The 26,114-nt window shown below is 41.4% G+C and overlaps 1 protein-coding gene across 3 annotated transcripts in view; it reads right to left on the bottom strand.

The window, feature by feature from the left end:
- The window catches only part of npl (N-acetylneuraminate pyruvate lyase (dihydrodipicolinate synthase)), a 65,238-nt gene that overhangs the window by 14,623 nt on the left and 24,501 nt on the right, over nucleotides 1-26,114 (bottom strand). For all 3 annotated transcript variants that reach the window (XM_041208549.1, XM_041208552.1, XM_041208550.1), the window contains 6 exons: nucleotides 22,333-22,408; nucleotides 20,600-20,692; nucleotides 20,374-20,519; nucleotides 15,717-15,763; nucleotides 1,720-1,804; nucleotides 644-683 (listed from right to left, as the gene is read on the bottom strand). In XM_041208549.1, the coding sequence (XP_041064483.1) occupies nucleotides 644-683; nucleotides 1,720-1,804; nucleotides 15,717-15,763; nucleotides 20,374-20,519; nucleotides 20,600-20,692; nucleotides 22,333-22,408 (487 nt within the window). The remainder of the gene's footprint in view (nucleotides 1-643; nucleotides 684-1,719; nucleotides 1,805-15,716; nucleotides 15,764-20,373; nucleotides 20,520-20,599; nucleotides 20,693-22,332; nucleotides 22,409-26,114) is intronic.

Genomic DNA, 26,114 nt, shown 5'->3' with positions numbered 1-26,114 from the left:
AACATTCTGGAGGTCACCACTGACCAGAAATTTAACTGAGCCAAACACAAACTCTACAAGAGCAGGTCAGAAGCTGGGTATTCTGCAGCAAATGACTCGGCCGACTCCCCAAAGCCTTTCCACCATTCATAAAGGCACAAGTTAGGAGTGTGATGGAATGCTTGCCATTTGCCTGGATGAGTACAGCTCCAACAACATTCAAGAAGCTTAATACTATCCAGTACAACGTGGCATACTTGATTTGCATTCTATCTGCTACCTTAAACATTCTCTCCCTCCACCACCAGTATACCATGGCTACAGTATGCATTATCTACAAGATGCACTGCAGCAACTCACCAAGGCTTCAACAGCACCTTCCAAACACAATCTCTACTACACAGAAGGACAAATGCAATTAGCAAATGAGAACACTAACAACTCCAAGTTCCACACCATTTTGAAATTTTTGCAATTTCTTCATTGTCATTGGGTCAAAATTCTAGGAATATCTTCTTCACTGTACTGCAGCAGTTTAAGAATATGGGTCTTCACCACTTTCTCAATGGCAATTAGGGATGAACAATAAATACTGACCTTGCCAATGACATCCTGCAAATGAAAAATAGCTGAAAATCTTTAATAACAATCCCAATCTACTCACCAAACCGGTTCACAAAACCGATGAATTCCTGGACTAAAGCCTGCAAAAGATGACAGATAAAAGAAAATGATTAAAGCATACATGACTATGCTCTCCTTGGTACTGATGTGTAGAAGGAAGCAGAAAATAAAAGCAACAGAACAAAATATTCCTGTGTGGCTTAATTATTCTTGGCATTTGTTCAAAAGTTTCTCCTTCCTTCCAGTCTTAAATATACAGACCCATGCTAGGTTATAAATCCAGAGATGCTGGTAGCTCATTCATGTCAGCATTCTTCATGTGTGATCTCAAACAAAGACTGTGGGTAGACTATTTGATCCTGGGTGCAAAGCTGAGACCAATTGTGTTCTCATTCAGTATCCATAAACCCACATTTTACACCGAGGGGCACTGGTGAGTAATCAGAAGTTAGAGGTTCAGCTGATTTCACCCCTCTCCCTCTGCAATCCTTACAACTTGCATTTCTATAGTACTCAGCAACAAAAAAAAAATTTTATTTAGCACCTGTAACATAATGAAATGTGACATAGTCACTCACAATGTTATAAAGCAAAATTAGACATGCAGTAAGCCACATAAGGCAACATTAGGACAGATGGCCAAATAGGTGAAGAAAAAGAGAGAGATTGAGAAGGATCAAAAACATTGTTAAAATTGGCTGGATCTGGAAAGGGGTTCCAAAGAAAAGGAACAAAGTGGACCTAAGCCAAGACCTTGGGGGTGTTTTGGAGCTGAAAAGTAGATGATCATTTTTATGACTTGGCCAACTTACACACATTTGAATTAAAAGCTACAAAATATGTGGGATAATTTTAATTATCCTGATCTTAACAGCTTCTCAGAGGTCACTAAAATGACTTTTAAACAGGGACTCTTACATTAAGGAGAACAAGTACATATCTTTAAAACTTATATTCAACTTCTACATTACGCTGTGTATCAACAGTCTTCAATTTTCAGTTTCTCACAAGATTTTGCAATGATATATGCACACACATGCGTGCGTTCTTGTACTGGTAGAAGTGAAAATAAGAATAAGGAAATAAAAATAAGGAAAGCTGGAAAAATGAATTTACCTGGTGCTCCCTGGCCATGTTGAAGTCTCCTCTTTCAGTAACAGTCAGCATCTTATTACATAAATCTCCAATGTAATTGTATGTACTGAAGGAAAACAGCATACCAGTGAGTAGCAAGAATATTGCACAATTAGTGATCTTTAAAAATTAACTCATAGATTAAACTTTTCAATAAGTAAATGGAAAAACACTTAAGGCTTTTATATCCCTTATTATTTTGTAACAAATATTCAGAAGTTATCCTGAAAAATAAGCTAATCATAGATCCAATTTCATAGGCAAATATTAGACTCCCTTTCGGGCACCCTTTATGTATTAAAATTCAAATTCAATTGAAATTAAAATTCCACCACCTTCAATAGTTATAATTCATCAGGCTTCAGGATCTCATTTTTGAATGAGGAGAGGACATCATCTTTGGAGAAACAGCAGTCACTCACAGCTAATTACGTTTCAGGCTAAGAAACCTAAACAAACAGTTGATATTTCAGATAACTATGACTAACTTCTGTGTTTCCACAGATGCTGCCCGGCTTGATGAGTATTTTCATATTTTTTTTCTATTCTATTTTTCAGATTTCAAGCTACAGCATGTGTTTTTTAAAAATCTATTATAGTACTGTGCACATATCTGGAGAAATCTACATCCTATCTACTATCCCACTTGGCTGAGAATAATGTGAAAACAGCAAAGACCAACACTGAGCCTTACTTGGGCTCAGCCACTGCAATCCAGTAACCAGATGCATACACAGCAGTCTGCAAACTTGCAAAAACTGATGAACAGTTTTAAAAAAAAGGCCGATAACTCAAAAGAACTACTAATGAGATGTACCACTGAGTGAAGACCTGTGATCAAGGCCACTGTTTCAAAGTGATCATAATAAAGCTGAATATTAAGTCATTCAATTTCCTTTTAGTTGTATTTTGAAATCACATTCCACAATTCCGATTCGCATGAAAACCGAAGCTCAATGGGCTCAAGTATTACATAAAAAGAACAGTAGTTACAATGGAAATGCACTGGGATGTGAATATGTCATGACCTCAAATTCCATGACTCTGAGACCTCAACATTCACTCTGGACCCCATGAACTGTCATGGGATCAGGTCAAACAAAGGCAAGAAAACCACCTGTTGATTACCATCTACCATCCCTATCCCCACCCCAACCCCCAGCTGATGAGTCAGTACTCCTCCACATTGAACACCTCTTGGTAGAAACACAGAAGGTGGTAAGGGCACAGAACATATTCTGTGTGGAGGCCTCACTAAGAATGGCTTAGATAAAACACTACTGACTGAGCTGCCCAAGTCCTAAAGGACAAAGCTGCCAGACTGGGTCTGCTGGAGGTGGTGAGGGAGCCAACAAGAGGAAAAAACTACTTGGTCATTCCTAGCAATGCTGTCATAGACTGATGCATTTGCAACAGGTAGAATTGTTGAGGATGAAATCACACAGTCCTTGTGAAAACGAAGTCCTGTCTTCTCTTCGAGAATACCCTCCATCGTGTGGCATTACAACCATGATAGCTGGATAGATTTCAAACTACTCAAAACTGGGCATTCATCAGGCACTATGTGCCATCAGCAGCAGAAACGTATTCAACGACTGTAACCTCATGGCCTGGCACATCCCTCACTCTACCATTACCATCAAGCTGGGGATCAACCCTGGTTCAAAGGAGAATGGAAGAGAGCATGCCAGGAACAGCACCAGGCATATCTAAAAATGAGGTGTCAACCTGGTGAAGTTACAACACAGGACTACATGCATGGCAAACAGCTTGAGCAGCAGTTAATAGAATTAAACAAACTCCCAACCAAAGCCCGAAATTTGTTGGTCTTCCAGTGCAAAGAGTTATCCCCGACCGACTGTTGCAGACTGGCACATTTCAAGGTCCAGGACTACGTGCTGAGGGACACACTAAAGCTTGGGGCAGCTATCGCAAAGGCGCAATGGGGAAAGGTCGCTGTCTAAGACCTTTCTGCCATAGTGCACCGAGGGGCTGGGAATTGTATAGACCCCTTGGGCTGTACGTTCACAAATGAACGTATGCATTGAATACTGAACTTATCGTAATTGTATTGAAGCACCTCAGAGTGCAACATGTTGTATGTCGATAACTCCAATAACATTGCACTGTCTGTAATGACCACATTGAAATGACTAATATTCATTGATTGCATTCAAGCACCTCGTGATCCATGTGTAAAAGTTGAATATGATTGCACTTTGTGATGGCCATTTAGAAATGTTTTGTAATGTTCTTTCAGATACTTTATGAATAAAGTACATCTTTTAAAAAAAACTCCCAACCAAGGGATCAGATCTTAGCTCTACAGTCCTGCCACAGCTAATCATGAATGGTGGTGGACAGTGAAACAACTCACTGGAAGAGGCGGCTCCACAAATATCCCTATCTTCAGTGGTAGGGGAGCCCAGCACATCAGTGCAAAGGACAAGGCTGAACATTTGCAACCATCTTCAGTCAGAAGTGCTGTGGATGAAACATCTCTGCCTCCTCCCGAATTTCCCAGTATCACAGATGCCAGTTTTCAGTCAATTCTATTCACTCCACAGGAAAATAAAAAACAGCTAAAGGCACTGGATACTGCAAAGGCTATGGGCCCTGACAACATTCCAGCAATAATATTGAGGACTTGTGCTCTATAACTAGCCACGCTCCTAGCCAATCTGTTCCAGTACATCCATAACACTGGCATCTACCCAGCATTGTGGAAGATTGCTCAGGTATGTCCTGTCCACCAAAAGCAGGACAAATCCAACCTGACCAATTACCGCTCCATCAGTCTATGCTTGATCATCAGCAAAGTGATGGCAGGTGATGTCAACAGTGCTATCAAGCAGCATTTACTCAGCAATAACCTGCTCACTAACGCTCAGTTTGGATTCCACCAGGGCCACTCAGCTCTTGACCTCATTACAGCCTTGGTCCAAACATGGCCAAAACTGCTGAACTCCAGAGGTGAGTCGAGTATGACTGTCCTTGACATCAAGGAAGCATTAGACAGTGTGGCACCAAGGAGCCCTAGCAAAACTGGAATCAATGGGAATCAGGGGGAAAACTCTTCACTGGTTGGAGTCATGCCTAGCACAAAGGAAGATGGTTGTGGTTGTTCGGGATCAATCATTTAAATCCCGGGTCATCACTACAGGAGTTCCTCGAGGTATTGTCCTAGGCTCAACCAACTTCAGCTGCTTGATCATAAGGTAAGAAGTGGAAATGTTCACTGATGATTTCATAACGTTCAGCACCATTTGCGACTACTCCGATATTGAAATAGTCATTTCCATGTGCAGCAAGACCCGGACAATATTCAGGCAGATAAGTGGCAAATTACATTTGCGTCACACAAGTGCCAGGCAATGGCCATCTCCAACAAGAAAGAATCTAACCATCGCTCCTTGACATTCAATGGCATTACCGTCTCCGAATCTCCCACTATCAACTCCTTGGGGGTTACCATTGACCAGAAACTGTACTATACTAGCCATATAAATACCGTGGCTGCAAAAGTAGGCTAGAGGCTGGGAATTCTGCAGCGAGTAACTCACCGCAAAACCTGTTGTCATACCCAGTAATGGCATATCATCATATTATGAACTTTGTCAATACTTTTAAAAATTGGATATAAGCAAGCTGTTAAGGTAGCTGCCTCAAATCATATGACTTTTGCCATTTGAACTGCAGACAGTATCAAGTCTCTGGTGAATATCTAATCAAACATGGACATAGGTGAGGGTATCTCACAGCCATCTGTGGAAGTCTCATTGTTCAAGGATGAGCCAATAAGATTGGTGTGGAAGAAGTGGGTTCGAATTCATGGGACACTGGCACCAGTACTAGGGAAAAGAGGGAGCTATTTTGTTCAGACAGGCTCCACTTGAATCATTCTGGGAACAGTTTCCTGGCGAATTGCATAACTAGGGTCGTAGATAGGGCTTTAAACAAAATAGTGTGGGGGTGGGGGGCGGGGAGGGTTCAGTTGCATGGAAATGTAAAAAATCAAAGTTTAAGGAGAGGGTAAAAGTGCAGGTTAGTGACGAGGCTGATTGCTATCAAAAAGTGAAAGGAAGGGACAGGGTGTGTGAACGCCATATTGCACCAAAGAGTCATATAAGGAGTAGGGAAAATTGACAATAGGGAAAACTTAAAGGCTTTGCATCTGAATACACATAGCATTGGGAATAAAACCAATGAGTTAACAGTGCAAATGGAGATAAGTAGCTATGATTTAGTGGCCATTACTGAGACGTGGTTATAGGGAGAACAGATTTGGGAGTTGAATGTCCAAGGATACTCAGTGTTTCGGAAGGATAGGCAGGTAAGAAAAGGAGGTGGTGTAGCTTTCTTAGTAAAAGGAAGAAATCAGTGCTATTGTGAGGAATGATAAAGGCACTGGACAGCAAGATGTAGAGTGATAAAAACAAAAAAACTGCGGATGCTGGAAATCCAAAACAAAAACAGAATTACCTGGAAAAACTCAGCAGGTCTGGCAGCATCGGCGGAGAAGAAAAGAGTTGACGTTTCGAGTCCTCATGACCCTTCGACAGAACTTGAGTTCGAGTCCAAGAAAGAGTTGAAATATAAGCTGGTTTAAGGTGTGTGTGTGGGGGGCGGAGAGATAGAGAGACAGAGAGGTGGAGGGGGGTTTGTGGTTGTAGGGACAAACAAGCAGTGATAGAAGCAGATCATCAAAAGATGTCAACGACAATAGTACAATAGAACACATAGGTGTTAAAGTTAAAGTTGGTGATATTATCTAAACGAATGTGCTAATTAAGAATGATGGTAGGGCACTCAAGGTATAGCTCTAGTGGGGGCTTTTTTAAAATTTTTTTTATATAATGGAAATAGGTGGGAAAAGGAAAATCTTTATTATTGGAAAAAAAAAAGGAAGGGGGAAACAGAAAGGGGCTGGGGATGGGGGAGGGAGCTCACGACCTAAAGTTGTTGAATTCAATATTCAGTCCGGAAGGCTGTAAAGTCCCTAGTCGGAAGATGAGGTGTTGTTCCTCCAGTTTGCGTTGGGCTTCACTGGAACAATGCAGCAAGCCAAGGACAGACATGTGGGCAAGGGAGCAGGGTGGAGTGTTAAAATGGCAAGCGACAGGGAGGTTTGGGTCATTCTTGCGGACAGACCGCAGGTGTTCTGCAAAGCGGTCACCCAGTTTACGTTTGGTCTCTCCAATGTAGAGGAGACCACATTGGGAGCAACGAATGCAGTAGACTAAGTTGGCGGAAATGCAAGTGAAATGCTGCTTCACTTGAAAGGAGTGTTTGGGTCCTTGGACGGGGAGGAGAGAGGAAGTGAAGGGGCAGGTGTTGCATCTTTTGCGTGGGCATGGGGTGGTGCCATGGGGGGGGGGGTTGAGGAGTAGGGGGTGATGGAGGAGTGGACCAGGGTGTCCCGGAGGGAGCGATCCCTACGGAATGCCGATAAGGGGGGTGAAGGGAAGGTGTGTTTGGTGGTGGCATCATGCTGGAGTTGGCGGAAATGGCGGAGGATGATCCTTTGAATGCGGAGGCTGGTGGGGTGATAAGTGAGGACAAGGGGGACCCTATCATGTTTCTGGGAGGGAGGAGAAGGCGTGAGGGCGGATGAGCGGGAGATGGGCCGGACACGGTTGAGGGCCCTGTCAACGACCGTGGGTGGAAAACCTCGGTTAAGGAAGAAGGAGGACATGTCAGAGGAACTGTTTTTGAATGTAGCATCATCGGAACAGATGCGACGGAGGCGAAGGAACTGAGAGAATGGGATGGAGTCCTTACAGGAAGCGGGGTGTGAGGAGCTGTAGTCGAGATAGATGTGGGAGTCGGTGGGTTTGTAATGGATATTGGTGGACAGTCTATCACCAGAGATTGAGACAGAGAGGTCAAGGAAGGGAAGGGAAGTGTCAGAGATGGACCACTTGAAAATGATGGAGGGGTGGAGATTGGAAGCAAAATTAATAAATTTTTCCAAGTCCCGACGAGAGCATGAAGCGGCACCGAAGTAATCATCAATGTACCGGAGAAAGAGTTGTGGAAGGGGGCCGGAGTAGGACTGCAACAAGGAATGCTCCACATACCCCATAAAGAGACAGGCATAGCTGGGGTCCATGCGGGTACCCATAGCCACACCTTTTATTTGGAGGAAGTGAGAGGAGTTGAAGGAGAAATTGTTCAGTGTGAGAACAAGTTCAGCCAGACGGAGGAGAGTAGTGGTGGATGGGGATTGTTCGCAGAAGCATGATAGGGTCCCCCTTGTCCTCACCCATGTTTCTGCGAACAATCCCCATCCACCACTACTCTCCTCCGTCTGGCTGAACTTGTTCTCACGCTGAACAATTTCTCCTTCAACTCCTCTCACTTCCTCCAAATAAAAGGTGTGGCTATGGGTACCCGCATGGGCCCCAGCTATGCCTGTCTCTTTATGGGGTATGTGGAGCATTCCTTGTTGCAGTCCTACTCCGGCCCCCTTCCACAACTCTTTCTCCGGTACATCGATGATTACTTCGGTGCCACTTCATGCTCTCGTCGGGACTTGGAAAAATTTATTAATTTTGCTTCCAATTTCCACCCCTCCATCATTTTCAAGTGGTCCATCTCTGACACTTCCCTTCCCTTCCTTGACCTCTGTCTCAATCTCTGGTGATAGACTGTCCACCAATATCCATTACAAACCCACCGACTCCCACAGCTATCTCGACTACAGCTCCTCACACCCCGCTTCCTGTAAGGACTCCATCCCACTCTCTCAGTTCCTTCGCCTCCGTCGCATCTGTTCCGATGATGCTACATTCAAAAACAGTTCCTCTGACATGTCCTCCTTCTTCCTTAACCGAGGTTTTCCACCCACGGTCGTTGACAGGGCCCTCAACCGTGTCCGGCCCATCTCCCGTGCATCCGCCCTCACACCTTCTCCTCCCTCCCAGAAACATGATAGGGTCCCCCTTGTTCTCACTTATCACCCCACCAGCCTCCGCATTCAAAGGATCATCCTCCGCCATTTCCGCCAACTCCAGCATGATGCCACCACCAAACACATCTTCCCTTCACCCCCCTTATCGGCATTCCGTAGGGATTGCTCCCTCCGGGACACCCTGGTCCACTCCTCCATCACCCTCTACTCCTCAACCCCCCCTTATGGCACCACCCCATGCCCATGCAAAAGATGCAACACCTGCCCCTTCACTTCCTCTCTCCTCACCGTCCAAGGACCCAAACACTCCTTTCAAGTGAAGCAGCATTTCACTTGCATTTCCGCCAACTTAGTCTACTGCATTCGTTGCTCCCAATGTGGTCTCCTCTACATTGGAGAGACCAAACGTAAACTGGGTGACCGCTTTGCAGAACACCTGCGGTCTGTCCGCAAGAATGACCCAAACCTCCCTGTCGCTTGCCATTTTAACACTCCACCCTGCTCTCTTGCCCACATGTCTGTCCTTGGCTTGCTGCATTGTTCCAGTGAAGCCCAACGCAAACTGGAGGAACAACACCTCATCTTCCGACTAGGGACTTTACAGCCTTCCGGACTCAATATTGAATTCAACAACTTTAGGTCGTGAGCTCCCTCCCCCATCCCCACCCCCTTTCTGTTTCCCCCTTCCTTTTTTTTTCCAATAAATTATAAAGATTTTCCTTTTCCCACCTATTTCCATTGTAAAAAAAAAAGCCCACACTAGAGCTATACCTTGAGTGCTCCACCATCCATTCTTAATTAGCACATTCGTTTAGATAATATCACCAACTTCAACTTTAACACCTATGTGTTCTATTGTACTATTGTCGTTGACATCTTTTGATGATCTGCTTCTATCACTGCTTGTTTGTCCCTACAACCACACCACCCCCCCTCCACCTCTCTGTCTCTCTATCTCTCCGCCCCCCACACACACACCTTAAACCAGCTTATATTTCAGCTCTTTCTTGGACTCGAACTCAAGTTCTGTCGAAGGGTCATGAGGACTCGAAACGTCAACTCTTTTCTTCTCCGCCGATGCTGCCAGACCTGCTGAGTTTTTCCAGGTAATCCTGAAGATGTAGAGTGAGTCTGGGTAGAAATAAGAAATAGCAAAGGAAAGAAGTCCCTGGTAGGAGTAATCTATAGGTCCCCAAAAGTAGTTTAGCAGTCGGGCACAGTATAAACCAGGAAATACTGGGAGCATGTAAGTAAGGCACGGCAATAATCATGGGTGATTTTAATATGCATATGGACTGGACTAACAAACTGGCAAGGGTAGCCTTGAGGGAGAGTTCATAGAGTGTATTAGAGATTGTTTCTTGGAGAAATATGTTGTGGAACCAACCAGGGAGCAGGCTATTCTGGATTTGGTTATGTGTAATGAGATGGGATTAATTAATGATCTCATAGTAAAGGATCCTCTAGGGAAGAGTGATCATAGCATGATGGAATTTCAAGTTCAGCTCGAGAGCGAGAAACTGGAGTCCAATACTAGTGTTCTGGAGTTAAACAAAGGTAACTACATAGGTATGAGGGCAGATTGGGCAGAGTGGATTGGGCAGGAAGACTACAAGGTAGGACAGTTGATGAACAGTGGCAGATATTTAAAAGGAGATATTCAATTCCTCCCAAGTAAAATGTATCCCAATGAGGAAGAAAGATGGTAAGAGGGGGAAAAAGCATCCATGGCTAAGCAAGGAAGTTAAAGATAACTTAAAGGCAAAAACTAAGGCATACCAAATTGCAAAGTCAGTGGCAGGCTGGAAGATTGGGAAACTTTTAAAGATCAACAAAGGGTTACTAAAAAAATAATAAAAAGAGCAAAGGTAAATTATGAAAGAAAACTAGCTCAAAATGTAAAAACTGATCGCAAAAACTTCTACAAGCATATAAAAGGAAACAGAGTAACTAAAGTGAATGTTGGTCCCTTGGAGGATGAGACTGGGGTGTTAATAGTGGGAAACACAGAAATGGCAGTGACGCTTAATCAATATTTTGCCTCAGTTTTCACAGTGGAGGACACTAGTGCCACCCCAATAGTAACAGGTAGTGCAGAGGATATAAAGAAGGAGGAACTTAGAACAATCACCATCACTAGGAAAAAGTACTGAGAAAACTATTGGGATTAAAGCGTGACAAGTCCCCAGGATTCCAAAATTCCCCGGATTCTGGAAAGGTTCCAGTGGATTGAAAAAAATGCTAATATAACGCCTTTATTCAAAAAGGAGGCAGAAAGTAGGAAACTATAGATTAGTTAGTTTAACAACTGTCGTTGGGAAATTGTTGGAACCCATTATTAAGGAATATTAATGGGGTATTTGGAAAGTCAAAATGCAATCCATCGAGTCAGCATGGTTTTATGAAGAGCAAATTGTGTTGACTAATTTGCTAGAGTTCTTTGAAGATGTGACAAGCAAAGTGGATAATGGTGATCCTGTAGATGTAGAATATCTGGACTTCCAGAAGGCCTTTGATAAGGTGCTGCACAAAAAATTATTACACAAGAAAAGATCACACGGAGTTAGGGGAAATATATTAGCTTGGATAGAGGACTGGCTAACCAACAGAAAGCAGAGAGTCGGGATAAATGGGTCTTTTTCTGGATGGCAAGCTGTAACTAGTGGGGTGCCACAGGGTTCAGTCCTTGGGCCCCAACTATTTACAATCTACATTAATGACTTGGATTCAGGGATAGAAGGTACTATGGCTAAATTTGCAGATGACACCAAAATAGGTGGGAAAGTAAGTTGCAATGAAGAAATAAGAAACTTACAAATGGATATGGGCAGGTTAGGTCAATGGGCCAAAATTTGGCAGATGGAGTTTAATCTGGATAAGTGTGAGGTTATCCATTTTGGTCGGAAGAATAAAAAGGCGACGTATTATTTAAATGGAGAGAAACTTCAGGATGCTTCAGTGCAGAGGGATCTGGGTGTCCTCGTGCATGAACCGTTGAAAGCTAGTATGCAGGTACAGCAGGTAATAAGGAAGGCAAATGGAATTTTGGCATTTATTGCTAAAGGAATAGAGAATAAAAATAGGGAAGTTGTTGCAACTGTACAAGGCATTGGTGAGACCGCACCTGGAATACTGTGCACGGTTTTGGTCCCCTTACTTGAAGGATATAGTTGCACTGGAGGCGGTTCAGAGGAGTTTCACTAGATTGATTTCAGAGATGCGGGGCTTGTCTTACGAGGAGAGATTGAGCAGTTTAGGCCTATACTTGCTAGAGTTTAGAAGGATGAGACGAAATCTAATTGAGGTATATAAGATGATAAAAGGGGATAGACAAAGTAGACGTGGAGTGGATGTTTTCCCTTGTGGGGCATTCTAGAATGAGAGGACAGTTTTAGGCTAAAGGGTGATAGATTTAAATCAGAGATGAGGAGGAATTACTTTTCTCAAAGGGGTGTGAATCTGTGAATCTACCTCAGAGTGCAGTGGATGTTGGAACACTGAATAAATTTAAGGAGGAGATACAGATTTTTAACTAGTAATGGGTTGAAAGGTTATGGGGAGAGGGCGGGAAATTGGAGTTGAGGCCGAAATGAGATCAGCCATGATTGTAATGAATGGCGGGGCAGGCTCAAGGGGCTGAATTGCCTACTCCTGCTCCTAGTTCTTATGATCTTATGTAACACCTAAAAACTATGGTGCTTCCAAACTGCCTGTCTCCATGTTTCATACTGGACAAAAAAAAGGAAGGTTGAAACTCACTGGCCACCATCAACTGCCCATTGTATCACAATGGCCACCCCCATCCAAACCAGACTGGGTGGGCCTCAGAATTGCTAACTCAGTGGTCACATGATCAAAACTGGTTTCAGGGACTGTACCCTTGTTACTACAGGACTCAGCAGAGCCATCAGAAACATCAGTCATCAGCCAGACTGAGAAAAAGACTCTGAAGCTTGCTGCAAGTCATCCAGCAGCCAAAGTACTTAACCTGTTCCAGTTTCAAAGCTCATCTGAGAACAAACCTCAGATATTCAATTACAAGAAACCTCAGCCTGCTGTGAACCCTTTGCTTTAAAAAGGCCCTCACTTCAAATCATTGAATCCATTCAAGAAACCACAGGCCTGCCACATAGACTGTAAATCATAAATCAGAGATTGAATTAACTGATCTGTAAAAGTGCACCATCTTTATCTGTATTCAAAATTTGCATGTGCGCGCATTAACACGTGTGCATATGCATGAGACTGTATGACATTGCATAATTCAGGTTAGGTGCATGAGAATAAATAACCTTGATTTTTCCCTCAGGAAAGCTTACTGTTGAATAATTTAAGTGGAGTACACTCCAAAGTTAAGAAAAGATAACTATCTTCATATAAAACATACTGATTACGGGCAGCAAGAGCACATGACACTATCCATCATCTACAAGGCACAGGTCAGGAGTGTGCTAGAATACTCTCCAATTGCCTGGATGAGTGCAGCTCCAACAACACTTAAGCTTGACAAAGCATTACGTTTAACTGGCACCCCATCCACAAACATTCACTCCCTCCTCCACCACCACCACACAGTGGCAGTGTGTGCCATCTACAATATGCAGAATAGCAACTACCAAGGCTCCTTAAACAGCATCTTCCAAACTTGTCCTTCTAGGTGGTAGAGGTCACAAGAGTAACAGATGCATGGGAACACCACCATCTCCAAGTTCCCCTTCAAGACAAGCAGCTCACCACCTTCAAGGGCAATTAGGGATGGGCAAAAAATGCAGGCCTAGCCAGCAATGCCCATATTCTATGAACGAATGAAAAAAAAGCTCCCTAATTCAAAAAAAGTATAAGGCTCGAACATATTCATTTTGTTTGCAGAGAACATGTCCCTGCATATGAAGGTATGTTGCTTCTAACAAGCATAAACGAGTGATGCTGCCAACATGACCGATGATGTTAAATTAGTGTAGCTATTAGCACACTCGGGATTGTTCAGCAAGTGCTGCACAATTGCAGAATCACATCTAACAGTAAGCATTTTGTTTTTGGTTTTGCAATTGTGGGCTGATTGCGTATGGTCTGTACCTTGCCTATGACAAATAACCAAGGGAACATGCTATTTGATTCAATCAGCCTGTCGCTAGGACGTATAGCCTAACAACATGGCATTGCACCTGCACTGAAATTCATACACAACATTGCTCAATTGTGTTGTAGGCAGAATGTCTTTTTGGACAGATGGCAGCATCCTGTTAGTGGAAAATACCACTCATGTAGACACAACAAAGCAGCAGCATGAAACAGCTTGCTTAACCAGTTATTCATTTTTTCCAACAATGAAATATAATCAGAACGTATAAAGGGAGAATGTGTAAGAGTGCCTCAGGGGAGGACTTAATTAAAATGGCCCAATTTACTCCCAATATTGCAGGCGCTGATTTGTTAACAGCTTTTATGTTTCGTAAACTTTAGAAAGTCCACCAAGCTGAAGGGAGGGAGAATAAGCTGGTGAGTGCATGTACGTGTCAAGGAGAGATGATAAAACAAAGGCAGGAGAGAGAGCATATACTTTTAGTTCAACTTTCAAAAAAGTTGAATTGTGAAACTCTCAAATTTGTGTTACGTTGACCAGTTAGAAAAGCCAATACTAGTTGCTTATACCTTGAAACTAAGACTGTAATGGGTAATAATGGAGGATGGGAGGGTTAGGGTTTTAGGAGACAGGGGGCCTTGTGCCTTCTCATTAACCACCCCTAGCAGAAATGTGAGGTGACTGATTAAAGATTTAGAGTTAGGCGAGTGACTGTGGCAAGGAGGAATCAATATGGGAGTTAAGTGAGTAGTTAAAAGAGGTTGAGGCAGAAACGGGAAGGATCATGTGCTTGGAAAGGGTGGGGGAACAATCATGAGTGATGGTAGGAGAGGATGGGAAGGAAGCCACTGAGGGCTACGGTTTTCAAATGACTTTCCGCTGAAAATGCAACTTTCAGCAGTCAGAGGCTCTTTTCCCCATCCCAGTCAAAAGGAAAGTAGGAAAAGACAAGGAGGAGTTAGAAGAGATAATTATGAATGAAGAAAAGGCAGAGAATAAGAAACAGCAACACAGTGAAGGTTAAAAGAGGCATATTGAGAGACTAAATATTTGACTTGCTTGTCTAACAAGCTGCTGGCCAAAAGATATATTGTTTTTCTGAATATAATGAGTTCAGGCTTAAAGAGGCAGATACAACGACATGTTTGTGTTAAAAAATGTAAATTTTATTTACAACAAACTTCAACTACCAGCAAAGCAGCAAGATGACCACAGGATACTGCATTGCAAACCTTCTACAGGGCAACCTTAAAAGTCACAGTGATTGTCTTTGTCCCATGTAGTGTGATGTTGAACTACATCAACTGAGGCTTTAGGCAAGTTCTGTAAAATGGTGAAACGCAACCCTAACCTGCTGCGTTTTTTAAAAAATAGCAGTGGATATTTTGCATCCGAGAGTCCATTGTTGAGAGGCTTCAACTTTAAAATCAGCTTCTAAAATCCCATTAGGAACCCACTTTGAAGTTCACTGCTATTACATAGGTTTCCCAACATTGAAATGGAGGCAGGAGCTGCCAGCACTTAAGCACATTTCCCAGCACTCCACGTGGAGGAGTAGCAGTCCTCCTTCTGGACTCTCAAAGAAGCCTTTGACACACCCCCTGCCACCTCTCTCCTAACACTCCTGACTGTTGACCTCTCCCCAGCTTACAGTCACCGACTCCTGCACCCCACACCCCCCAGGCTGTAACATGTGATCTCTCCCTTTAGCCCTTTGGCCTCTATTTGGCCACAATGGCTAACCATCCCCCCAATTCCCCAAATATCACCAGGACTACAGACTCCTGCCACTCTTTTTCCCAACTGGCCAGCAGCCTGACTATAAATTTGGCTGGCTAAGTCACGAAAACAAATGGAAAAATATTAAAAAAAGGTCCTGTTATTAGGTTCTCCAATTTTACATTCCAAGAGGAAAACAATTTCCAAACAACTGATAAAATTTCATATACTGTAAGTGTCTGAGAAAAAATATTGAAGATTTACCTGCCAACAGCTCCATTTGCTCCCAATACCATTGCAGACAAGAGTAGCTGAAGAACAAAAGCTTAAATTTAGAACTTATCTATAAAGCAGAGGTGAACAAATTGCAAGAAGTCCACAAAATCTAAGCACCCAGTTGTGTACTTGAATCTCTTACTTGATGGTTTCTCTTGTTTGAAGTTATGGGCCCAGAGGTTTGAAAGAGCCATTTTTAATGCTGTTATCTTATAGATGGATAAATCCCAAAACAGAACATCAAAGACTATTCATATAGATATCTATAATCTATATATCTATTTCTATATCTATAAAAAGTTCAGATACATCTGTTTCCCAAAGCTTCATGTACTCATCGAAGCAGCACAAAGCCAAAAAGCTTGGACACTTATTTTATACAACTGTAAGACAAACTGATCAGCCCTTTATGAAAAATATAAATTTGGCTGGCTAAGTCATGAAAACAAATGGAAAAATATTAAAAAAAAAGGTCCTATTATTAGGTTCTCCAATTTTACATTCCAAGAGGGAAACAATTTCCAAACAACTGATAAAATTTCATATACTGTAAGTGTCTTATAAAATCAGACATCAATAAAGAATATTTTTAGCACTATTTTGAAGATCAAGGAGTTATCTCAGGTATCCTGATTAATTTATTCCTCAATAAACATCACAAAACAGATTATCTGGTTATTATTTTTTATTATGGAGGAGGAGGAAAAATTTTTTTCTGAGGGTTGAGGATCTTTGGAATTCTCCTCCAGAGAGCAGTGGAGGCAGGGTCATTGAATATTTTTAAAGGAGAGGTAAATAAATTCTTGACTAACAAAGAAGTCAAAAGGGTATCAGGAGTAGGTGGGAATGTGGAGTTGAGACCACAATTGGATTAGCAATGTTCTCGAAGTGGTGGAGCAGGCTCAAAAGGGGCTGAATGGCCTATTCCTGCTCCTAATTCGTATGCTTGTATTACAATTTCTTACAGGAATTTCCTACACTTCAAAAAGTAGGTAATTGGCTTTAAAATGCTTTGAAAAGTCCATTGGTTGTGGAAAGCACCACATACCATATATACTTATGTAAAAGTCAATCTCATGTAAAAGTCGACCCCATGACTTTTGGCTTTTTAAAAAAAAAATACAACTTTTCATATACCACATGTAAAAGTTGACCCCAGTTTTTCCCAAAGGATCAAATTGTGTTGAGATTATTAATTAATTGCTAGTAACTATGATAGTTCATTAATTTAAAGGTATGTGCAGGAACCTTTACATTTCCGCCTCCCACCCCCTGGCCAATAGCAGCCGATCAACAACATCAATGTGTAGCAGATGACCTATCATACTGCCTTTGAGAAAGATTAACAAGCATGCAGCTCAATTTACACGGGAGAAAAAAAGTGGCAGAATGGATTAATGAGTATCAGCAAAATGATATTATCGCCCATAGAAAAACGAAGAAAGATGGTACTCTGGAATTCAAGAGCAGTGCCAGGTGGTGCACAAGATTCATAAAAAGATACGATTTAGTACTCCATCAGAGAATGAAAATTTCATTTTCACTTTCAACTCCAGCATGACGCCACCACCAAACACATCTTCCCTTCACCCTCCCACCGGCGGCATTCCGTAGGGATCGTTTCCTCCGTGACATCCTGGTCCACTCCTTCATCACCCCCTACTGCTCAACCCCCTTCCACGGCACCTCCCCATGCAAAAGCAGAAGATGCAACACCTGCCCCTTCACTTCCTCTCTCCTCACCGTCCAAGGGCCCAAACACTCCTTTCAATTGAAGCAACATTTCACTTGCACTTGCACTTCCCTCAAATTAGCCTACTGCATTCGTTGCTCCCAATGTGGTTTCCTATATGTTGGAGAGACCAAATGCAGACTAGGCGACCGCTTTGCAGAACACCTTTGGTCTGTCGCAAGAATGACCCAGACCTCCCTGTCGCTTGCCATTTCAACACTCCACCCTGCTCTCTTGTCCTTGGCTTGCTGCATTGTTCCAGTGAAGCTCAACGCAAACTGGCGGAACAGCACCTCATCTTCCGACTAGGCACTTTACAGCCTTCCGGACTGAATATTGAGTTCAACAATTTTAGATCTTGAACTCTCTCCTCCATCCCCATCCCCTTTCCATTTCTTCCCCCTTCCTTTTGTTTTTTCCAATAATTTATATAGATTTTTCTTTTCCCACCTATTTCCATTATTTTTAAATGTATTTCCACCCATCATTTATCTATACCTTTTATGCCCTTTTAGTCTTATTTCACCCCACACCCACTAGAGCTATCTGTACCTTGCTTGTCCTGCTCTCCACTCTTAATTAGCAAATTTCTTTAGATAATATCACCAACTTCAACAGCTCTTTGTTCTTTTGTCTGTGACATCTTTGTCTGTGACGTCTTTTGGTTATCTCCTCCTATCACTGGCTGCTTGTCCCAAACAACACCCCCCCCACTCCCCCCTTAAACCAGCTTATATTTCACCCCTTTCCTATTTTTACTTAGTTCTGTTGAAGGGTCATGAGGACTCGAAACATCAACTGTGCTCTTTTTCCGACGATGCTGCCAGACCTGCTGAGTTTTTCCAGGTATTTCTGTTTTTGTAATGAAAATTTCATAGCATCTGCCACCTGAACCTGATAAAATAATTAACTTCCACTGTCTTGCCATCTGACATTGAGAGAAGAATGCGTATTGATTGGTCTGCATTGGAAATATGGGTGAAACATTGATAAATTTTGATACATCAGCAAACAAGACATTTACCAAGATTGGTGAAAAAAAAAATGTCCTTATGAAGACTGGCCACAAGGAGGAGCGGTTCACAGTAGTTGCATCTTGTAAGGCAGATAGCACAAAATTAAAGCCGATGATGATATTCAAGTGCAAAGCTCTTCCCAAAAAGCAATTTCAGAAAGGCTTTGTCATCCATGTTCACGTGAAAGACTTAATGGATCAAAGTAGTCTGGCATTTGAGACCAAGAGGGTTACGCAAATAAAAATAGTTTGCTCATCTGGGACACATTCGCATCCTGCCTTGTCAACAATGTAGTCCATGATATGAGATCAACCAACACCAATGTAACATTATTCCCAACAGTCCTGAGTGTTCCTCAGTCCTTGGATGTGTATAAATAAACCTCTCAAGGATAATATCTGAAAGATGTAAAACAATTGGATGTTGCAAGGCAAGGAAACATTCACTAAAGTGGAAATATGTGGACACCCTCACCTCACAACATTGTCAAATGGGTCATAGATAATTGGAATGAATTTGATCCCAATACTGATAAAAAATATAATTTCTAAAATGTGGAATATTGAATGCACTTGACAGTATGGACGCCGATTACTTGTGAATTCATATGACGATGTTATACAACTAGGCTATTGGGGTGAATTGTTTGGTCAGATAGTGATCTCGTGTGCTATATATTGTATTGGATGATATGTATATAGTTTGTCATGTTAGAAAACAAAAAATAAAAACTGTTAGAGAACTAATATGAATTCTTTAAATTTTGTTTGTTTTTACCTTTAGTTTTATTTGGGCCCAAATCAAGTATGCATGCCAATCTCTCAAAAAACGTAACCTGTCTCCCTTTTAGGCTAAAAAAATTGGTCTCAAAAATTCAACTTTTACACGAGCATATACAGTAAAGTCTTGCTTTTTAAAAAAGTTTCATATTGGTCAGCAACAAATTTGTACAATTGTAGACTCAAACTTAATCTAGTCATAACTGTAGTGTCTCTTCTCTGGCATCATCTTTGCAAACCTGTACTGTATGTTCGCCACGGATTCAATGTATTTCTTTAATTTTGTGCTCAAAACAAAAGGGTACTCAAACCGTGGCCTAAATAATATTGTGTGCTAATTTATTGCTTGTTACGCAAGTACTCAAATGTTTCCGTAAAGCCCCAAACGCTGCTGGCATTTTACATAGCTTTTACTGTGTGCGAATACCTTTAGGTCTTTCAGTTCATCCACATCTTCAGTGTATTTCCATCAAGCATGAACTAACAAAGTAGTAAGTTTAGAGGACCATCATCAAAAGGAAAGACAACAAAATGAAAATATTTATTACAGCAGTAGGATGGCATACCTACAAAGCACATGGAGAAACCCAAGGCTTAGGAAGATTTTAGAACATAGATAAGAGGGAAGGAACACCTACATCCCTATCAAGAGGACAACCCAAGAACAATCACAGCTATATCAAACCAGGACTTTTTAAAATTATCTCCCCCGGCATGGCATCACACTTAGTTGGAATGTGCCAAGTTCAGGCAGAAAGAACGTACAATCTTATGCAATAGGGATCATCTCCCATAAATCTTCCCACCCAGAAGGTATGCCAAACAATGAAATGCATCTACAAACAGCAAAGATGATCAACAGATCTTGTTCTTATTGATTGCTAAGAAAGAACATGTACCTCAAGCCCAAACTCACAATGATCTCTTCAGTATGCAATTTGGAACAAAGTTTGATACAGATATGTTCTCCATCTTAATCTGTTCTCTCAGTTACAGTATAGATGTCCTTTCCAAAGGTTTTCCATTCATCAAGTTATATACGCAAACCACATTACTGCTCTAATACATGCTATTGACAAATTTAAGATGTTAATTGTGAATTATCAAAACTTGCATACCTCATCTTTTCCATACAGCAAAGCAAATCTATCCTTGTACTTGTGAACACATTGACCAAAGTCCAATAAGTCACTGCTGGTGAACTTTACTCCCTGAAACGTGGGAATCCTTTTCTCAATCCCATCTAGCAGTTCCACAACATTTACTGCAATGAGCATAAGTTATGTTAGATTTGAGAGAGCCTGTGTGTTAATCTCAGAATCTGCTGCATATTTTTATACTTACAAGATACTCCAGTAAATTCAGGAAGATGATAATAGTAGAAAGGTATGCTGGGGGCAGCAGATGCTACTTCCTTTAGAAATTCTGTCAAAGCCTCTGTAACAAGAAGTTAATTTGTCAACTTTGTGCAATATTAGCATAACCTTGCTAACACAACAGTCGGTGCACTTCAAAAATAATTAATTGTATGAAGTATGCCAAAACATTTCAACACAAAAAGATGTTCTACAATCACACATATTATTACTGGTAGATCTCCTAAGTTGCTGCTTGGGGTTAGATAAAAGCCAGAATAGAATTGCAAGATGTGGCAAAAGAGTCAGGCTAAGAGTCAGCTGGCAGCGATGTACTGAGAAGCCCACCCCACGGCCAAAACACACCACCAGGGGGCTAAATAGGCCGAAAACAGGACATGCACCTCTCAGTGAGTGTAATCCTGTTGGCTGGCAGCACAAGCAGCATAAGACCCAAGTGGTGGGCGCTGCTGGGACAGCAAGCAGACCCACAAAAAAGGCAACCAGCGCATCCTGAACCAGATAAGTCAGAGGTCTTGGACAGAGTGGGATTGGGCAGCCTAGGGAGGGGAGGAGGTGGGTGGGCACATTTGGAGACCAGATAAGAAGGAAACAAAAAAAAAAAAAATGCCCCCGATGAGCAAAGGGCAGGCCTTCCAACCCCTTCCTTCACAAATTTCTTCTTTTAAAAACAGCCTGCCCACACCAACCACTTTATGGCGTGGGCAGCACGTTATTCAGGCCAATTGGCTTGTAAACAAACTCAATTGACTTCATTTAAAAATGGCAGGCAGGCTGTTGATACGAGGACCTTCCCACCTACTCTATTATAGAGGACAGTTTGGGTGTGTTGGCAAGAGCTTGCTACCCCTCAAGTTTTACATGCCCTCCAACCAAAAACACCTGGCAAAGGGCTATAAAACCCAGCCTCACGAGTTAATATATAGTCTCATTTGGTTTCCTCCAAATATTAACACTTTTAAAATAGTATATTTCTCTCCTGAAAATAAAGATTTTCAGAATGACAATTATATTATGAGGGAAATCCCGGTGACCTAATCACAGTGGTAAATATATTAGCCATTGTGGCAATGAACCAGACCAGCTTTGATCCCTTGTGTGTTCTGAGGCGAGTGCTATAATTGGCTTCAGATCCTCTAAGCCACAGGGGATAAACATCAGTCAAGGTTACTTTTCCTGATCACTATCCAATTCCCCCGTTAGAAAGTGCATGTTTGGCTGCATTATGATGGCAGGATTAGGCTTAGCTGCTTATTCTTATGATACTCAAAGCCTAGGCTTATAAAACCTCCTCAGTGACGTGTGGGACAAATTTAGTTGTGCTAGAAGGCAAACCACAAGTTTGCCTTGAAAAGTAGAGAAAGGGATAAAGTTGAAAGAAAAAGATCTTCATTCACTTGCCATACCAGATAACATTATCTAAAACTCACCTTGATATTGCAAGGAAGATGCATGCTTTCAAAATGGATTTTATTTTACTATTCACACACTTTAAAATATGATCAGTTTCAAAATGCCAGCTAGATTTAATCAGCAGATTCATTCTTTCAATAAGGTTCATACACAATCAATTTCAAAAGTGATTTTCACCTACACTGACTGAGTCTTTTGGCGATCTACTTTGTATACTATGAACTCTGACTGGATAGCCAGTCAGCATTTTGTGTGACAACCCGTGAAATACTGACATAAATACACAACCTATACTTTGAGGCTTGAAGAAGAATGGTGAAATGACGGCAATTCCAGAGGCATTGTATGCAGCAGCATGTTTTGCCTGAAACAGAATACAAAGAAAAAAAAACTCTATTAATCACCTTATTCAATGTTGTGCCTGTATGTAGTTGTCCCTCTACCCAGGTAGTGGCTTCATTTTCTGAGGGTTGTTAATCATGGCTTATGCTATGATATCATTATGGGCAAAGCAAGGTAGTACGCCTCAACTACGTTAGGCACCGCAAAATTGAACCTGTGCTGTTCGCATTAATCTGCATCATATTATAGGCATTTGAGCTAACTGTCCCCTGTGCAAGGTCATCAAAACTATATGACATGACAATTCAACGTTCAACCTCTTGCAAATTATGACACAAAAGGGAAAAGACACCTTTCATATTCAAAAAAAAAAAAGCCTCCCATTTTGATATTAGGACTGAATTTGCACATGTTCAAACTTTTCAATTTTAAAGAGTATTATAAATCCAACAATCTGCTCAAATTAAAAACAAACAATCTCCATAACATTTGTGCAAGATATTTGAAAAGTAAGATGAGTTCCTCAAGCACCATCTCTAATTAAACTGTCAAAAGAGCTTTAAAAACACATCATCATGGGCTCTTTCCACTAAGCTTCTGATGCTATTAATCGAAAGGGAGATATCTACCTGGAGGATGCCATCCACTACTATTGTGCGCTTGTCAGGAATTTCATCTGAGGTAAAGTGTAGTAGGTTAGAGCCTCATTCCAGGTTTGCAGCATACAACCTTGGTTGATAAAGATGCTATTACTATTCTATCTTTCATATGATATGTTAGGCTAACCAAGGCCTTGGTGCTCAGATGGATGCACAAGATCCTTCGGCAATTTTTCAAAAGAAAAACAGGGGTTCACCCTGGGTCTCAACTAACATTCGAGGGCTGAATAGCCAATTCTGCTCCTAGGTCCTATGAAAACATGTGTCAAGAAAAACAGATTAAGCGGTATTTGTCACCTAACTGTTCAAGAACCTTGTGTGCAAATGGTTGCTGTGACTGTGTATTCACAAATACTAACTACACGTTATAAGGCCATTAATTGGGCATGAAGCACCTCCATACTGTACTGCATAAATATATACATCTACAGAAATAAGATGTATAAAAGAGTTGCTGCCAAAGTAATTCTGAACACCTGAAGAACTTAAAATTCTAAGATTGTCAAAAACTAATACTGAAAGCTGCAGGTGCCACTTGCTGTAGAAATGTTGCAGTTTCCATAACATCCAAATAAAGTGGTGATAGCGTAATATCAATATTGTGCAATATTAGCATAGATAACAGGTATACATTTTAATCCTGAATTAATCAAAAGCTACAGAGAAACTCCTGTAATAGGAAAAGGATGATGTTGACAAGAACGGAAAGCACTCTACACAGTGAAAAGGTACATCAATGCATTTGCAATTTAAGGAGGGATGAAAATTGTCAAGATCACCAACATTTTTCATTTAGCTGTGTTTTCATAGCTTCTCTTGAAACAACACTTCATGATAAGATCCTTCTGAAATAGTTCAACTTCTTCTGGACGTTCATTTACATTTTGAACTCAGCGATCCAAAGTTTTACAGCACGTTTAAGCTCAATCTAACTGTACTGATTTCTTTATCACAAAAATTGGTACTTTTAAATACAAAAATGGAAAATTTCCTGTTAAAAGGATTTCATCTCCAAGAATCCTCCTGGGTAACCGATAAGGTTTTGGTTTGTCAATCATTGAAGTATTGCTGTAACTAAACATACACTGGCCATGTACCAGGGAGCCATACAAAACAGATGCAAATCTTGATCTAGGTTAAGTCAGTGGAGCTCAGCTGGATTAACTGTGTTTTACTCCACACCAATATTCTCCACTTTGATAAATACAAAAATGACAAAAATTAAAAGTAATATCTATAAGCATATAGATAACATTAACAAGAATTTTGACCCATCTTTCAGCATACAAAGTCAGCAAGTTCTGCTCTTCTCTCCAACTAGTCTTCTGTTCCTCTTTTACTTTGTTCACCTTAGTTGCTTTCCAAAAAAAAATCATGTTTGACTTGAAACATCAATTCTGTTTCTCTCTCCACAGATGCTTCCAGATCTAAGTATTTTCAGCTTTGTTTTGATTTCAGATTTCTAGCACCTGCAGTATTTAACTTTATTTCAGCATACCATGTCTGGTTCACAAATGGGATAGATAACAGTCCATCAGGTCACATCCAGCAACAAGGTTACAAGCTAGTTTGTACAGATTGATATGTGGGTTTAAATCAACACATGCCTCCTTTATATACAAAGTTTCAACACAAAATTCTTCAGGTGTGTTATGTGGCACTAGCATCATGTGAATTGAAATAGATTCAGAACAGATCCAGCAGCTCAAAGCTGGGCAGCTATGAGGTGCTGTGGACCATCAGCAGCAAAATGGTATTCAAGTACACTTCATGGCCTGGCATATTCCTAACTCTGCCATTACCATCAAGCCAAGGATCAACCCAGGTTCAAAGAAGAGTGGGCGGGGGCACAAAGAACAGCACCAGGCAGATATAGCTAAAAATGGAGGCATCAACCTGGTTGCATACCAAAACAGCAGAACCAGCATGCGGCAGACAGGCAGAGCCAACTCTGTCAGTCAGAGCAGGGAGGCAGTGGCATGGTTGTATTGTCACTGTACTGGTATTGCAGAGACCCAGGGTAATGCTCTGGGGATAAAAGCAAAATACTGCAGATGCTGGAAATCTAGAACAAAAATACCTGGGAAAACTCAGCAGGTCTGACAGCATTTGCGGAGAGGGATACAGTTGACGTTTTGAGTCCATATGACACTTCATCAGAACTAAGACATATAGAAATGAAATGTAAGCTGGTAGAGGGGGGTGGGTGGGACAGGTAGAGCTCGATATGGGGCCCTCGAACCTCCAGCATTAGTGCATAAGCCTGCTGTCCAAGAAACTGAAATTGGAGAAAGCCGTTTTGAATTCCAATATCCAAGGTATTGTGTTAATTTGCTGGATTTATTTAAAAATTTAAAAGCTATCTTTGGATTGTTGCCTTAAAGTGGGTATAACTGGGAGTCAGGTTAATTAGGAATTATCATAGTAGTAATTTTTAGTCCTATATATGTGCTCGATATCTTTTCTTAATAAATAGTTTAATTTTGCTATTTTTTAAAAAAATCTCAGTCTTGGTGGACTTATTACTTCTGAATTCAGTGCATGCATCTCAAAATACAAATGGCAAAACTGTTGTGATAGCACAATCAAGTTTCCCTCCTGTATTTGATCCACTTGCCACACATCTGCCGCATCATAACAAACTGGGGACTCTTTCTGGGACATATCTGAGATTCCCCAATTGGTTTAGAGTTGGTGAATCTTAAGGTTATGAGTACGAGAAACACTATGGATTCAGGAATGGGTGTGAGGGATTTTAAAGTGGCAAGACTGCACCAATGGCTGTATCCATAGCTGGAGCTATTTTGGAAGTAGAAGATATAACTGATAAAGTTACAGAAACTAAGGGTAAGTTAATAGAGTTGGCAGATAAGTTGCAGTTGAGGCACCTGTAGGGGCAAAGAAAGCAAACAGACATAGTTGAACTGATAGCACAACTGGAAAGGATACCTGACACTAGTGAGTCACAGGTGGAGGTAGTGAAACTTCAGTTACAAATGAAGCAGCTTGAATTTGAACAAGCAACAGGAATGAAAATACTTGAACTATAGATAGCAGAAAAGAGAGTGA

Source organism: Carcharodon carcharias, chromosome 16 (assembly GCF_017639515.1).
Source record: "Carcharodon carcharias isolate sCarCar2 chromosome 16, sCarCar2.pri, whole genome shotgun sequence".
Taxonomy (NCBI): domain Eukaryota; kingdom Metazoa; phylum Chordata; class Chondrichthyes; order Lamniformes; family Lamnidae; genus Carcharodon; species Carcharodon carcharias.
Note: the sequence above shows the minus strand (reverse complement) of the source record. Positions and strands in the feature narration are given on the sequence as shown.